Raw genomic sequence first — 13,874 nt, forward strand, 5'->3', positions numbered from 1 at the left:
GGTGGGTGTGGAGCTAGAGACAGCAAGGGTTCAAACTGTAGAACCCAGTTCCTACATTTGAATTTAAAAATGGATTTTATCAAACAAAACTATGTTACATTTGATCTCTGGGACCCTTAGGATGACAAATCAGAGCAAGATTACTGAATATAACTACATGATTTACCTTCAGAGGTAAATGTATCAAACCAGTTGCCGTGATAAGTTTTTTGTTTGATGTGCACTCTCCTCAAACAATAGCATGGTATTTTTCCACTGTAATAGCTACTGTAAATTGGACAGTGCAGTTAGATTAACAAGAATTTAAGCTTTTTGCCCATATAAGACATGTCTATGTCCTGGAAAGTTTGCTGTTACTTACAACAGTCATGCTAATCACATTAGCGCACGTTAGCTCAACCGTCCCGTATACGGGACACTGATCCCATAGAGGTTAAAACTGCATTGTTGGTTAAGGGCTTGTAAGTAAGTATTTCACTGTAAGGTCTACACCTGTTGTATTCGGCGCATGTGACACATAAAATTTGATTTTTATTTGTTTCATGAAGCCATTAGAAGACTGTTGCTGACAGAGGTATGCATAAATTATTTATACTGGAATAAATTCTGTATAATAAATCTTGGTGATTCAATAGCCTAGTTAATCGTTACATTACTTTTAAGACTATGTTTTGCTCAGTCTGGCAGTAACACAGAACCATCAGCTGCTGCTGATAACTGAGAACGGAGCAGAAGACACATTTTTGTTGTGCGTAACTAATGGACAAAGTTGTATTGTAAAGAAGCCAGCCAGAGTTGACCTGGGCCATCATTCCAACAAAGAGATTCCTCCCTGGCCACCAGTGCATATTTCCGAACTATGTTTGCATATAATGACAAATTCTAAAAACTATGCTTGTATTTTGTACATTATTTAATTGTTTATTAAATTATATTCTTAGCAAAAATAATATTACAAGTTAATAGTCATAATTCATTTATTGCACCATGCAGGGTTCTATATGGAACCATTTTGGTTCAGTGAAGAACCTCTTGGGTTCTATATATGAAGCAAGCGATTGAACCCTTTTTGGTTCTATAAGTGTATTTATTTTTTCTTTCCAAAACTGAGAGAATTGAATCAAAGTGCCGATTTGATTCATATAGAAGCGTGCACCTTAGGGTGCCCCCGCGAGTCGCCTTTGCATGCACTTGCTCTGGATGTGTAGCTCTCCAAAGTACGCTTCCATTGGACACACCACTTCCCACGATACGCCTACCCAGCGCTCAGCCCGAGTCACGTGTCCCCTCGCAGCCCGAGGCACTTAGCCTCCCCCCCCCCCCCCCACACACTCTATGGAGCAGAAGCTACACAAATCAAACTCAACCAGCACCCAGTGGAGATTGGAGAGATGCGTGAAAGCTAGAGAAAAAACCCTTCACTGTCTGGAACTAGAGACGCTGAAAAAAAGATGATCCGTTAAATAAAAGACTGCGTCATGACTCATATCCTATCGACGGAGAAGGATTTTAGTTCACCCAACGGGAACAGAGATGCGAACCTCGTTGCTTATTAACGGACTGTTCCGTGATCCAAACAGTCCAACTCCGCCCGTAAACTGGGCACGGGACGTAGCGCCTATGCTAGGCATCACACTCCGGCTAGGTGTGGTTTCACAACACTTGGATTAGTTTACCTAGTTCTTATTCCACCCACTAGTTCATAATTGAAGCTGAAGCCGTTGGGGCTGTACGAGTCGTCTCGTCGCAACAAAGGGAAGGGCGGCTGTCAGTAACCATGAGGGCTGTATCGGCTAACTTACTTGCACTGCTCTTGCTCTGCACTTGTGCCAGTGTATTCTACGTCTGGAGCAGATTGGAGAGTCGGCTGGAGAGACACAAAACGGGAGTACAGTTAACGATTTGGGGGTCCGTTCACATTGGGCCATCCCCCGAACTCTCCGCTAAAACTTTCCGGGCTTTGCTCGCCGTTCCAGCGGCACAGAGACTGCATTTGGGGGGCAGACTGGATGCCCACAATCTCACTGGTGTTGCGGATCAAACTGGCTCTTCAGGAAACAGAGATTACCATATGAATATAGATAACAAGGGGTCAGCACAGAGTGGGGGCCCGGCCAAATTGGGCTCCCTGGTTGAGGGGATTTTTTGGAGTGAATGGCTGGAGGATAAGTTTCCCGTCAGCTTCAGCGAGGAACATGCCCAGGCATGGAGAGAGAGAGCCCGGGGACACCGGATAGTCAGACTGGAGCCGGGCTGTGGTAGAATATCCAATCAACTAGCCACTTTTTCGGACCGAACCAAAGCTTGCGTGCGTTATGGAATTAACGCTGACCAGGTGCAGGGGGAAACTTGGACTTATTACCTGGCAAGTTTGCTGGGTATTACAAATCTGCCGCCTCTCATCCTGGCCCAGTTGAACGTTGACAGTGAACAATGGGCTTCTGTGAGGCGAAGAATCGGTGGTTTACAGTGGAGTGAGCGGGCCATGGTCTCACTCACCGAGTGGGTCGCCAACCTGACAGGGGTAATCACACCTGCGCCGCTGCGCCAAGAGAGCAAGGGGCTGCGTCCTCTGCGGGGGGAGCTGGGGAACAAGACGACGGCGGAGCTGCTCGAGCTAATGCAGTGGACGGACCTGATAATATTGGACTACCTGTCTGCTAACTTCGACAGGCTCGTTAGCAACCTCTTTAGCCTTCAGTGGGACTCGCGCGTGATGGAGAGGGAGACCAACAACCTGCTCAGAACACCCCGCGGCGACCTGGTTTTCATAGACAACGAGGCAGGGCTTGTGCACGGTTACCGGGTACTGGATATGTGGGAGAAGTACCACAGCACCGTCTTGGACTCAGTGTGTGTGTTCAGAAAGAGGACAGCGCAGCTTGTTATAGAACTGCACCGGCGCAGGGACACCAGGACTCGGCTGCTCGAGCTATACAGAGACAGCGAACCATTGTCTCCGGAATTAGGTTTTCTCTCCGACAAACACGCGGGAGTACTACAGAGCCGAATAGGCAGATTATACAAACACATATTGCATTGCAAGGCGAAGTACCACCAGCTGTGAGCGTTAGTTTTGATTCCTCTGATTTAGAGGTTCTGTATCTGGCACCTGCTCCACAGAATGACGTGTGCTGGGAATCAGTAACCACATATCTGTACTAGATTAACGAGAGTCAGTTGAAACAGTTTTTGAATATCGTGATGAACTACCTCTTGTGAAAACAACGTTTTGCCTACTTAATATGTCTGCATAAATATAAATATTGACGTTGATTTTTGGCTTCGTGCAGGATGGGTCATAATTTATTTTCAGCCAGCCTCAAAACATAGCTGCAGGAATAATGTGATAAGAGCCAATGCATCTTTGTAGCTATTTAGGTTTAATGGTCAGCCTTCAACCTCTGCAGTTTGATAGGCTACACAGTTGTGTTTATTAATAGGAATACACTATTGTGGTGTAAGGGGGGTTAACAATAATCACTTTATATCATCTGTATGCACAAGGTGCATTGTGTTCAATAATCTCCATTAGAAACTGGACTGCTTGATAATGAGAACCAAGCCTTAATAGGTTACTCCTAAAAAGTTGTGTATTTGTTGCCACAAAAATGTATAATGTCGACTCACTCCTTTTATAGAAGCTCTAGCCTACTGTACAATCAACTGTCAATGCAAACACTTTTTCATTTATTTGGTTGTCTTGTGATTGTATCTTCTGCCTTAATGTCAGTGGTGTAGTGGGGGATAGATGCAGGTATACGCCATATACCCACTTTTTCCCCGTGGGCATTGCGTATACTCACTACTTAATCCCCACTGATGCGTATCAAAGTAGTATAGTGGAGGTATATGCCGTATAAATTATGTAGTACAATAGATACTTTATTCACAAAGTAGCCTACACAATCGTAATAAAGCACGTGAAATATATTCACATGCGCGCCGCACACATAGCTACACTGAACAAAAATATAAACGCAACATGTAAAGTGTTGGTCCCATGTTTCATGAGCTGAAATAAAGGATCCCAGAAATTTTCCATACGCACAAAAAATATTATTTCTCCAAAATGTTGTGCCGAAATGTGTTTACATGCCTGTTAGTGAGCATTTCTCCTTTTGTCAAGATAATCCATCCACCTGACAGGTGTGGCATATCAAGTTGATTAAACAGCATGATCATTACACAGGTACCCCTTGTGCTGGCGACAATAAAAAGCCACTAAAATGTGCAATTTTTTCACACATGACAATGCCACAGATATCTCAAGTTTTGAGGGAGCGTGAAATTGGCATGCTGACTGTGGGAATATCCACCAGAGCTGTTGCCAGAGAATTGAATGTTCATTTCACTACCACTACCAAAAGCCGCCTCCAACGTCATTTTAGAGAATTTGGCAGTAGGTCCAACTGGCCTCACAACCGCAGACCACATGTAAGGCGTCGTGTGGACGAGCAGTTTGCTGATGTCAACGTTGTGAACCAAGTGTCCCATGGTGGGGTTATGGTATGAGCAGGCATAAGCTACGGACAACGAACACAATTGCATTTTATCGATGGCAATTTGAATGCCCAGAAATACCGTGACGAGGTCCTGATGCCCATTGTGAGGCCCATTTTTAAAAAGGTATCTGACCAACAGATGCATATCTGTATTCCCAGTCATGTGAAATCCATAGATTAGGGCCTAATGAATTTATTTCAATTGACTGATTTCCTCAATTGAACTGTAACTTGGTAAAATCTTTGAAATTGTTGCATGTTGGGTTTATATTTTTGTTCAGTATAGTTTCAGCGGAATATCAGGCAGTAAAAGCACACAGCTCTCATGGTTGTCGCAGGGAGAAGCTCATAGAATTGAACAGCATCGGTAGCCGTTAGGGTTGGAAGACATTTAAACTTATGTCACGCCCTGGCTCTGGGGACACTGTTATGTTGAGCCAGGGTGTGTAATTCTATGTAGTCTATTGCTATGTTGGGAGTTCTAGGTTGTATTTCTATGTTGGCCTGAGTGACTCCCAATCAGAGGCAACGAGTGTCAGCTGGTTGTCTCTGATTGGGAGCCATATTTAAACTGTCTGTCTTTCCTTTGTGTTTGTGGTTTCTTGTTCTTATTTGGTTTGTGTTAAACCGTAGACATCACGTTATCGTCTGTTGTGTTGGTCGTGTGATCATTAATATATTAAATATGTTCACACGACCAAAACAACAGACGATAACGTGATGTCTACGGTTTAACACAAACCAAATAAGAACAAGAAACCACAAACACAAAGGAAAGACAGACAGTTTAAATATGGCTCCCAATCAGAGACAACCAGCTGACACTCGTTGCCTCTGATTGGGAGTCACTCAGGCCAACATAGAAATACAACCTAGAACTCCCAACATAGCAATAGACTACATAGAATTACACACCCTGGCTCAACATAACAGTGTCCCCAGAGCCAGGGCGTGACAACTTAAGCTATATCTATCTACCAGGAAATGCTAACTAAGGCAACAACAAGGGGTATGCAAACCAGCTATTGAAAAAGTCTTTGTTGAATCTTTGCAATTCATAATTCAGTCATCATGTGCTATTTGAATGAACATTTTTAAGACTTTCCCAAAAAACCTTCCCAATTAAATGTTGACTGCAAAGTAGGCCTACCTGGCAGAATGATATCATGATGATTTGTTTCTGGAGAGCATTTGTTTTGCAAACTCTGCCATCACTGTAGGCCTACATTGTACAGTACCAGAAACACTGCTAGCCAAATGTCTCTTGCTAGGTGTGAAATTGAATTAAAGGGCACTACACCCTCCCAAAAATATTTTGTTTTTATTTTACACAGACCTAAAAAATTGACTCCTGATGTGGTTTAAAGGTGCACTATGCAGAAATCACTCCGCCATTTCTTGGTTGCAAAAATTCTAATAGTTCCCTAATTTCAGATTGTGTGACAAAACAAGCAAATATAGGGTAGAGAATCATTGTACCAGCTAAACCTAATAAATATATTTTCCATAACCAAAAATATTGTGTTTTCAGCTGTTTGAAGCTGGGGTAAAAAAACAAAACACAAGAACAGGATGCATAGAAATAGCGCACATAGAACAGAACTACTACCTATTAGACTTGCTTTCAATGAGAATAACAGATCTATAACTCACATTTTTATGTGAATTTGGTTGTCGCCCAAAAAGTTACATATTACAGCTTTAAGCATTGTGGTGGACTAAACATCCAATTTTTGTAGTTTTTCTATAAAAAAGTTTGAAATTGAGAGTGAAAACCTGAAAAAACTATAGGGAAACCTAGTATTTTTCACACAGGGCGCCTTTCCTTCGCTGGGCAGGCCATTTGCGATTTCTTTTTGCTAAATTAGAGTATACCCACTTCTCCAAGAACCACTACACCACTGCATAATGTCATGACCCAGTCATATTTGTTGTACATGCTGTAGGTAGGCTACACTGTGAATACTGTATATGTTAACCTGTTTTTGACATTAACAATTGCAATCCCCTTTCAGTAATTCAATGTGCATTGTAACATTCCAATCTTCCTGTCTTTTTTGCTAAATATATTGTAATTTAAGTTGTCAGACCACGTTTGGTATTCAAACCTTCTTTAGCGGAGTACAATGGCGGGTGAAATATTTGCGTGTTCTGTGTGTGCAGTCCTCAGGTTTTCATATAGATGGCTTTGTCCCATCCCTGTTCACTACAGTGTACCCATTGTGCTGTTGAAATGCAGTGCCCTCAGAGCCTGTTACCCTGGGACTCAGAGTTCTTTCTCTCTCTCTCTCTCTCTCTCTCTCTCTCTCTCTCTCTCTCCAAATCTCTCTCTCTCTCCAAATCTCTAACCCCCTGCCTCATATCCAAGCTCTTCTTAAAGGCACAATCTGGGACATTTCATGGTCACGTCACAGCCTTTTTCTAAAATTGAATTTAAAAAATAAATAATCCTCATCAATCTACAAACAATACCCCATAATGACAACGCTAAAACAGTTTTTTTGACATTTTAGCGCTAAGGCTGTAACGTAACAAATTGTGGAAAAAGTCAAGGGGTCTGAATACTTAAAGAATGCTCTGTAAATGTGTCATAAGCTTATTAGAACTATCTTATGGTAAATCTATTACAGTGGAACAAAACTAAAAATAGTGCTGACTTCACAATTTGAGTTCAGCCTCATGTAAAAGTTATTAAAAGGGTTGTTAAAGGCCCAGTGCAGTCAAAAATGTGATTTTCCTGTTTTATATATATGTCCACACTATGAGGTTAGAATAATATTGTGAAAATTCTGATATGCCATTTTAGTGTAACAGCTGTTTGAAAAGACCACCTGAATGTTCATCCTGGTGGGATGGAGTTTTGGCCTGCCTGGTGTAATGACCAGACGGTAAATTAGTTAATAGACCAATAAGAAATAGTTCCAAACCTCTTTGCCAGTAAGAGCTAGTTTTCAGTTTTCCCCTTCCCATTCAGACCACTCCCAGACAGTCATAACAACATTTCTGCTTGAGAAATGGCTTTTTGCTAAGAAGCTATTTTTGTTTCTTTTTCAACATTTAAATTTAAAACAATCACAGTAAAGTACTTAATTGTTGCAGAATTGATTTGATATTGAGATAAAAATGGCTGCATTGGACCTTTAAATTGTTAAATTTAATGTATGGCAAAGCATTTGGCCACACTGTTCACAACCCATCTATTTCCCTGAGGCCTTTTTGTTATTGTTCCCTAGACCGTTACATCATGGAGTCACAGCATTTATTTGAAACTAAAATAGCCTTCTTCTCATTAATTTATTTGAATAGTTAATTTTATTATCAGACAAGGTCAAGGCAATCGGCCAAATCCATCTGTTAACCTGAGGCCCCTTTTTGTTATTGTTCTATAAACTGTCACATCTTGGAAGCACAGCATTTATTTGATTTCACAAACTAAAGAAAGTCTCTTTCTCATTAGTTCTCCAGTGCCTGTGATCTCCTGTATCCAGACCTGCTGGAGGCACATTGTAGGGATGTCAGTTATAAACGTTTGAAGGCCTAATGGTTTCCAGCCCTTCCTCCATCCCTCTATCCCTCCATCCCCTCCCTCTATCCCTCATCTCATCTGGTTCCTTTTACACCTTTTGTTGATAGCTAGCTGCAGGGCGCTCCAGTACACTTCATCCTGTTCCAGGCAGAGGTGGGGTTGGGGAGGGAAGGGGGCCAGAGGAAAGAGCCTCACTTTAACAATGAGAGGGGTTTAGGCACTATGAGGTGCCTTATCATGACTTCTATGAGAACACAACCCTGTGGTGTCCACTACGCGTGTCTGTGTCATCTATCTGTGTTTCTCAGGGAGCGATTAGCGGCCTGAGACCCGGCTGGGGTTTAAGCAGGTGGAGCTGGAGGCTTTAGTAGGGCTAGTTGCCTGCCTGGTTTCTGCCTTTGTACCTGCTTGTCGGTTCTGTAATAGGGACTTGGGGATCAGTACGTGCACTGACTGCTTTGGAGGAGAAAATCTGGTCATTTTATCAGTGGTCTGGGGAGGGGGAGGCAGAATGGTGTGTGAGGAAGGTAAAGGGGAGAATGAGGGGGGGTTAGGGCTGTGTTTGCAGCTGGGCGTCTTGCTCTAAGGCACGTCTGTCAAGGGCCAACCCTCCAGGAGATTTATGACGGCGGGCCACAGACACCAGGGATGCTAAGCCTAGGTCTGCATGCCTTAACCAGACTCGCACCCCTCCCTCCATCCCTCTATCCCCCTCTCCCTTCCTCCACCCACATTCCTGCCTATAGCATCTGTCTACAGTGGTTAGCTAAATGAAAAACAACATTGTTATTTTCTTAATAAGTTGTTTTATGTATTTTTTTGCACAAGAAACCCCTCTCTTGTTTTTTACTGGAGCTCATGTCACTTCTGATCACGCTAGCGGCAGATATCAAAGCCTTTAGTCACAACCGCTCCTAACAGATTGCATGTGTTCGCCCCCTTTACTCTCTGTCTGGCTTGTGTCGACAGGCCACAAACCTCACAAAATGTACCGCCCCCTCCAATCCATCCCACTACCCTCCCACTGTCTGCCCTGAGGCAGTAAACTCTCCAAGCCCCCTTATGTGACATGGCCTCCTTATGGCAACTCCTCATTGGCCACTGCTAAGGGCAGTGTTTTTTATTTATTCCCATCTGGACGTGTGAGCTAGTTAGCCATGCAGGGTGCAGGGGCCAGGCCTCTATGGCCGTCCTCTGGGCTTATTTGTGCTCTGTTTGTTGTCAATGTCACAGGGCGGCCAGGGAGGCAGGCTGCTACAGGCAGCTATGTACTATGTAACCCCTAGCCCCTACCTCCTACACTATGATTTCAAAGTGTTGGATTGGTAGCTACCATACGCAATATGGCAACAATAACTCCTAACCTATCAGAGGGCAAGCTTCGTATACTTACCTATATCTAATATTTTCAGATCTTCATGAAGTGCCTTGGGGATAGGGGCTAGGGTTGTTTCTGGATAGGGTCTGAACCTAGAGACCCTATACAGTGGCTTGCGAAAGTATTCACCCCCCTTGGCATTTTCCCTATTTTTTGTTGCCTTACAACCTAGAATTAAAATATATTTTGGGGGGGGGTTGTATCATTTGATTTACACAACATGCCTAACACTTTGAAGATGCAAAATATGTTTTATTGTGAAACAAACAAGAAATAAGACAAAAAAACTGAAAACTTGAACGTGCATAACTATTCACCCCAACAAAGTCAATACTTTGTAGAGCCACCTTTTGCAGCAATTACAGCTGCAAGTCTCTTGGGGTATGTCTCTATAAGCTTGGCACATCTAGCCACTGGGATTTTTGCCCATTCTTCAAGGCAAAACTGCTCCAGCTCCTTCAAGTTGGATGGGTTCTGCTGGTGTACAGCAATCTTTAAGTCATTCTCAATTGGATTGAGGTCTGGGCTTTGACTAGGTCTGACTTTGATTATTTGACTTCTGAAGGTAATTGGTTGCACCAGATCTTATTTAGGGGCTTCATAGCAAAGGGGTTGAATACATATGCACGCACCACTTTTCCGTTATTTATTTTGTATAATCTTTTGAAACAAGTAATTTTTTTCATTTCACTTCACCAATTTTGACAATTTTGTGTATGTCCATTACATGACATCCAAATAAAAATCCATTTAAATTACAGGTTGTAATGCAACAAAATAGGAAAAACGCCAAGGGGGATGAATACATGTGCAAGGCACTGTAGGTAAAAACACAGATCCTCTCTCTCTGGTCTGCAATGCAGAGGCTCCCACATTGCAGACATTCCTGAGGAGGCAAGGGTGGATCTCCACACACATACACACACAAACACACACAGCCCAGATTCCTGCGAGCGGGGGAGACAGGCAGCAGTGTATTTAAGCTCAGCTGACAGTGGTGAGGTTTTCACTTATTTCTTTAATGATCTATTGGTTCAAGGGCACCAGTTCAGATAATGTTTTTTTTTGTTTTTCAACAGGTCAGTTGTCATTTTAAAATAAAAAACAATGATACTCTTTCTCTTGATATATGAATAGAGTAGAAACTATTTTATATTCACTTAGCACACAAAGCAATAATAAATAATATTGCTTTGTATTAGCTTCAATAAAGATATAGTTGTGAATGTCAAGTCAGTGTAAATAGCCTCCACAAAAAATAAACAACTCAACAAAACAACACAGAGCAACAACTGGACCTGAGTTGCCAGAACCCAGGGAACCATCCAGCCAGGGTCATCTTTAGAGAGGTGGCAATGTGCACAGCGTGGGCCAGTGGACAGACATAACTGGCATTCCTTCGTGGCTGTGCAGTGCAGGGTGCTTCCTGTCCGTGTGCGTGATTGAGTGACTTCATTATAATGCTGGGTGCATACTAGGGGAGGGGAGAGTCACTCAGTCACAGTTGACTGGACGCAGGGGTACTGAGGGGCTGGAGAGCATGGACTGGGGGGCCGGAAGGAGAGGGGACTGGGGCACATCAAGGGACTCAGACTGTGGGGTAGGAGAGCATGTGCTGGGGTACCGGAGGGAGAGAGGACTGGAGGACATCAAGGGGCTTGGACTGTGGTGCCAGAGGGAGAGGGGATGAGACGCCGGAGGCCAGTGTTTGGGGAGCTAGAGAGGGGTAAAGGTATTAGGGTACTGGTGGGCTAGAGGAGGGTTGAGATTGGGACCGGGCAGCACAGCCAAGGCCGGGGGACATGATAACTGAGGGGCAGGGAGTAGGGGGGTGGAGAGCAGGACCTCAGATGGCACAGGCTGGCACGGGGACTGCGGAGCGGCCAGGACAGTTGCACTGTGGAGTGGAGTGGAGTGGGGGAATTGGTTTGTGCAGGCTCTGTCAGAGTAAATCATGCACTGGGGAACACTCATACATCTCTCCAGCTGTTGTACATCCTCTCACTGCCTGGCCTGCCTGCTGTACTCTGTGAATATGGAAAAGATTACATCCACCCTTCCATCACACAGATCTGCTGCTCTCATTATACCTCAGCATCATCTGATTCAATCATGGGTGAAACTACTAGGCTATATCCTCCTACCATTTAATGTAAGAGGATTCTTTCATTCAACAATCCTGGACCAGGTGTCTCTTGAAAAATAGATTGTATCTAATGAGAATAACTGATATAGAAAATATGCGTTCAAGATGGACTGATTTTTGGTGGTGATATGTATAATGGAAAATGTGTCAACTGCTATTTTCTCACATGGCATATAACATGGGACCTATACTGTTTTTAAATCAATGTTTTTTCTGTTTGTACTGTATATGGCACATTGTACAGTAAAGAAGAATAAACACGTTACTGTAGGACGTCTTCCCTGCTTTTTATCTCTGAGATAATAGGCCTACTGTACAAATGAAACATCCAGCCTTTCACATGCAGATTCCAGTCTATTTGTTATGTGATATGCTACAGGGCAATGCATTGTTTTCATGAAATTAAGTCTAATACACAGGCCTACAGACAGTAGTACATGGCTTACAGAGAAATGACAAAACAGTAAACAGCCTGCACAAAATCCTGACCTTTACTTTGACTAATCATTTACAGTTGAATAGCATTTGGCTATTCAATACATTATGTGGTTTTAATTGGACAGGTAGCGAGCTGTATAATGGTCTATTGTCTATGTGCGAGAAGCAGTGTATAAAAGATAAATATCCTCTGTTCCCCTCTGTAGGCTCTGTTAAAGAGGGGGAAATATGTAGGCTAGCGAGGGCGCTCTCTCTCTCTCTCTCTCTCTCTCTCTCTCTCTCTCTCTCTCTCTCTCTCTCTCTCTCTTTCTCTCTCTGTCTCTGTGTCTGTCTGTCTGTGTGTGTGTGTACAAATTCCTTTCTCTCACTTAAAAGAGAGAGAGTTAGAGAAAGGCCACACATTAATTTCACATTTGCAAGTCTTGCAATTACAAATCTCTTGTGTATTAACATCCTGTCCCGTTTATCTGCTTCCCTGAGCTAGCCAAGCATGACATTAGCTCCTCCATGTCAGGACTAGGTGCTGTTCCAGCATTTCCCTGTTTATTTTTTATTCTCTTTGAGTGAAAACCCACCCGGCTCTTGATTGACGTGGCTGACAGATTTCTGTAATCTTCTGGGTGAAGCTTGTTGAAGCCCCTGTGCTGCAGCCTCTACGGAGGCTTGTTTCAAGCACACCGAGTTTGGTTCATTAGCATAAGGCTTCATCTCTATGTAAATGTGAATTAGTATGCTTATGGAAATGACCGTTTTTTCAAAGGGGAAAGAATAACTGATCGCATTCATAGAGATAAACTATCATTTGGCTTTCGAGTGAGGCTCATTCAGACCCACCTGGGCCGTGCTGTGGCCATGTGTTCTTAATGAAGATATTTCTATGCTAATGCAGTGCAGTGTGAGTTTAGGATTCGCATGGTTCAAGGCAAGGCAGCATGGGAGATGTGGCCGGTCTAAATGAGCTGGACGGACCTACAGTATGGTTCCGCTTGCATAACAGGCTGTGACCTTTCTAAATACAGCAGGCAGCGCATCTGCAGCCACAACGCCACACTACAAACCTGGACTCTCCTCATGCCTGACGCATTTGAAATACATAAACACAACCACACCAGCTACAGTCAGACCATGGATGTGGATGGCACTCAGAGTAAATAGCAATCGTTCATGTCAGGGCAATTGAGTATGATTGGAGAGGACTTGCGGTTATGTGTGCCATAACTTTGACATCAGAGCTTTGTCAACATCAACGCAGAGGACTGAGAGAATCGATACAGAGAAGGGGATATGTGGCACTTGATGACAAAATACCATCACATCTCTGATTCAGCACTTTCCCCCTCTTCCCTCCATAGCTGACCATGGCCTTTCTGAATGTTGGTGTTAGCTCATGAGTTTTTGCATATTAGAGGTGTATGTGTGGTTGCTCTTTTCTAGTCACTTTGAACGATGGCAACATTTGCTATTGCCCGTGCTTGGCAATTTCTATGTAAAATGGGCTGTAGGGGAGAGCCATTTTTTTTATATTCAGCATCACTATGTCAAGGGAATTATAGTATTCCTTCTAACAAAGATATCTACATATATTTCAGGATGTTATGTATTCCTGGAAATAATCATAATTCATGCAAACACAACAGTTTTGAAAACATAGTTGCCTCCCAAAAAATGGTCTCTTGGCACAACTTATCCTAGGGATCGGGTAATTTGAGCATAGGGACAGGGTACTGTAAGTTACCTTGGGGTAAGTGGGTGATGGTGTCCGGTGCCAGTGGGTGATGATGCTGGTAGGTCAGTTTAATTCATGGAATGGGAGTGTGGTAAATTGTATATCTTGCCCATGTTGACTCCAATGCTTCCCACAGTTGTGTCAAGTTGGCTGGA

General features: G+C 43.3%; 1 protein-coding gene across 1 annotated transcript; it reads left to right on the forward strand.

The window, feature by feature from the left end:
• Positions 1 to 1,777: 1,777 nt before the first annotated feature.
• LOC311137173 (four-jointed box protein 1-like) lies at positions 1,778 to 3,067 on the forward strand (the record flags this gene model as incomplete). The annotated part of the gene is made up of 1 exon (XM_084171526.1): positions 1,778 to 3,067. One exon carries the CDS (start codon positions 1,778 to 1,780, stop codon positions 3,065 to 3,067), a length of 1,290 nt encoding a protein of 429 aa, XP_084027652.1.
• Positions 3,068 to 13,874: the final 10,807 nt, after the last annotated feature.

Source organism: Coregonus lavaretus (genome assembly GCF_964263955.1).
Source record: "Coregonus lavaretus genome assembly, chromosome: 11".
Lineage (NCBI taxonomy): Eukaryota > Metazoa > Chordata > Actinopteri > Salmoniformes > Salmonidae > Coregonus > Coregonus lavaretus.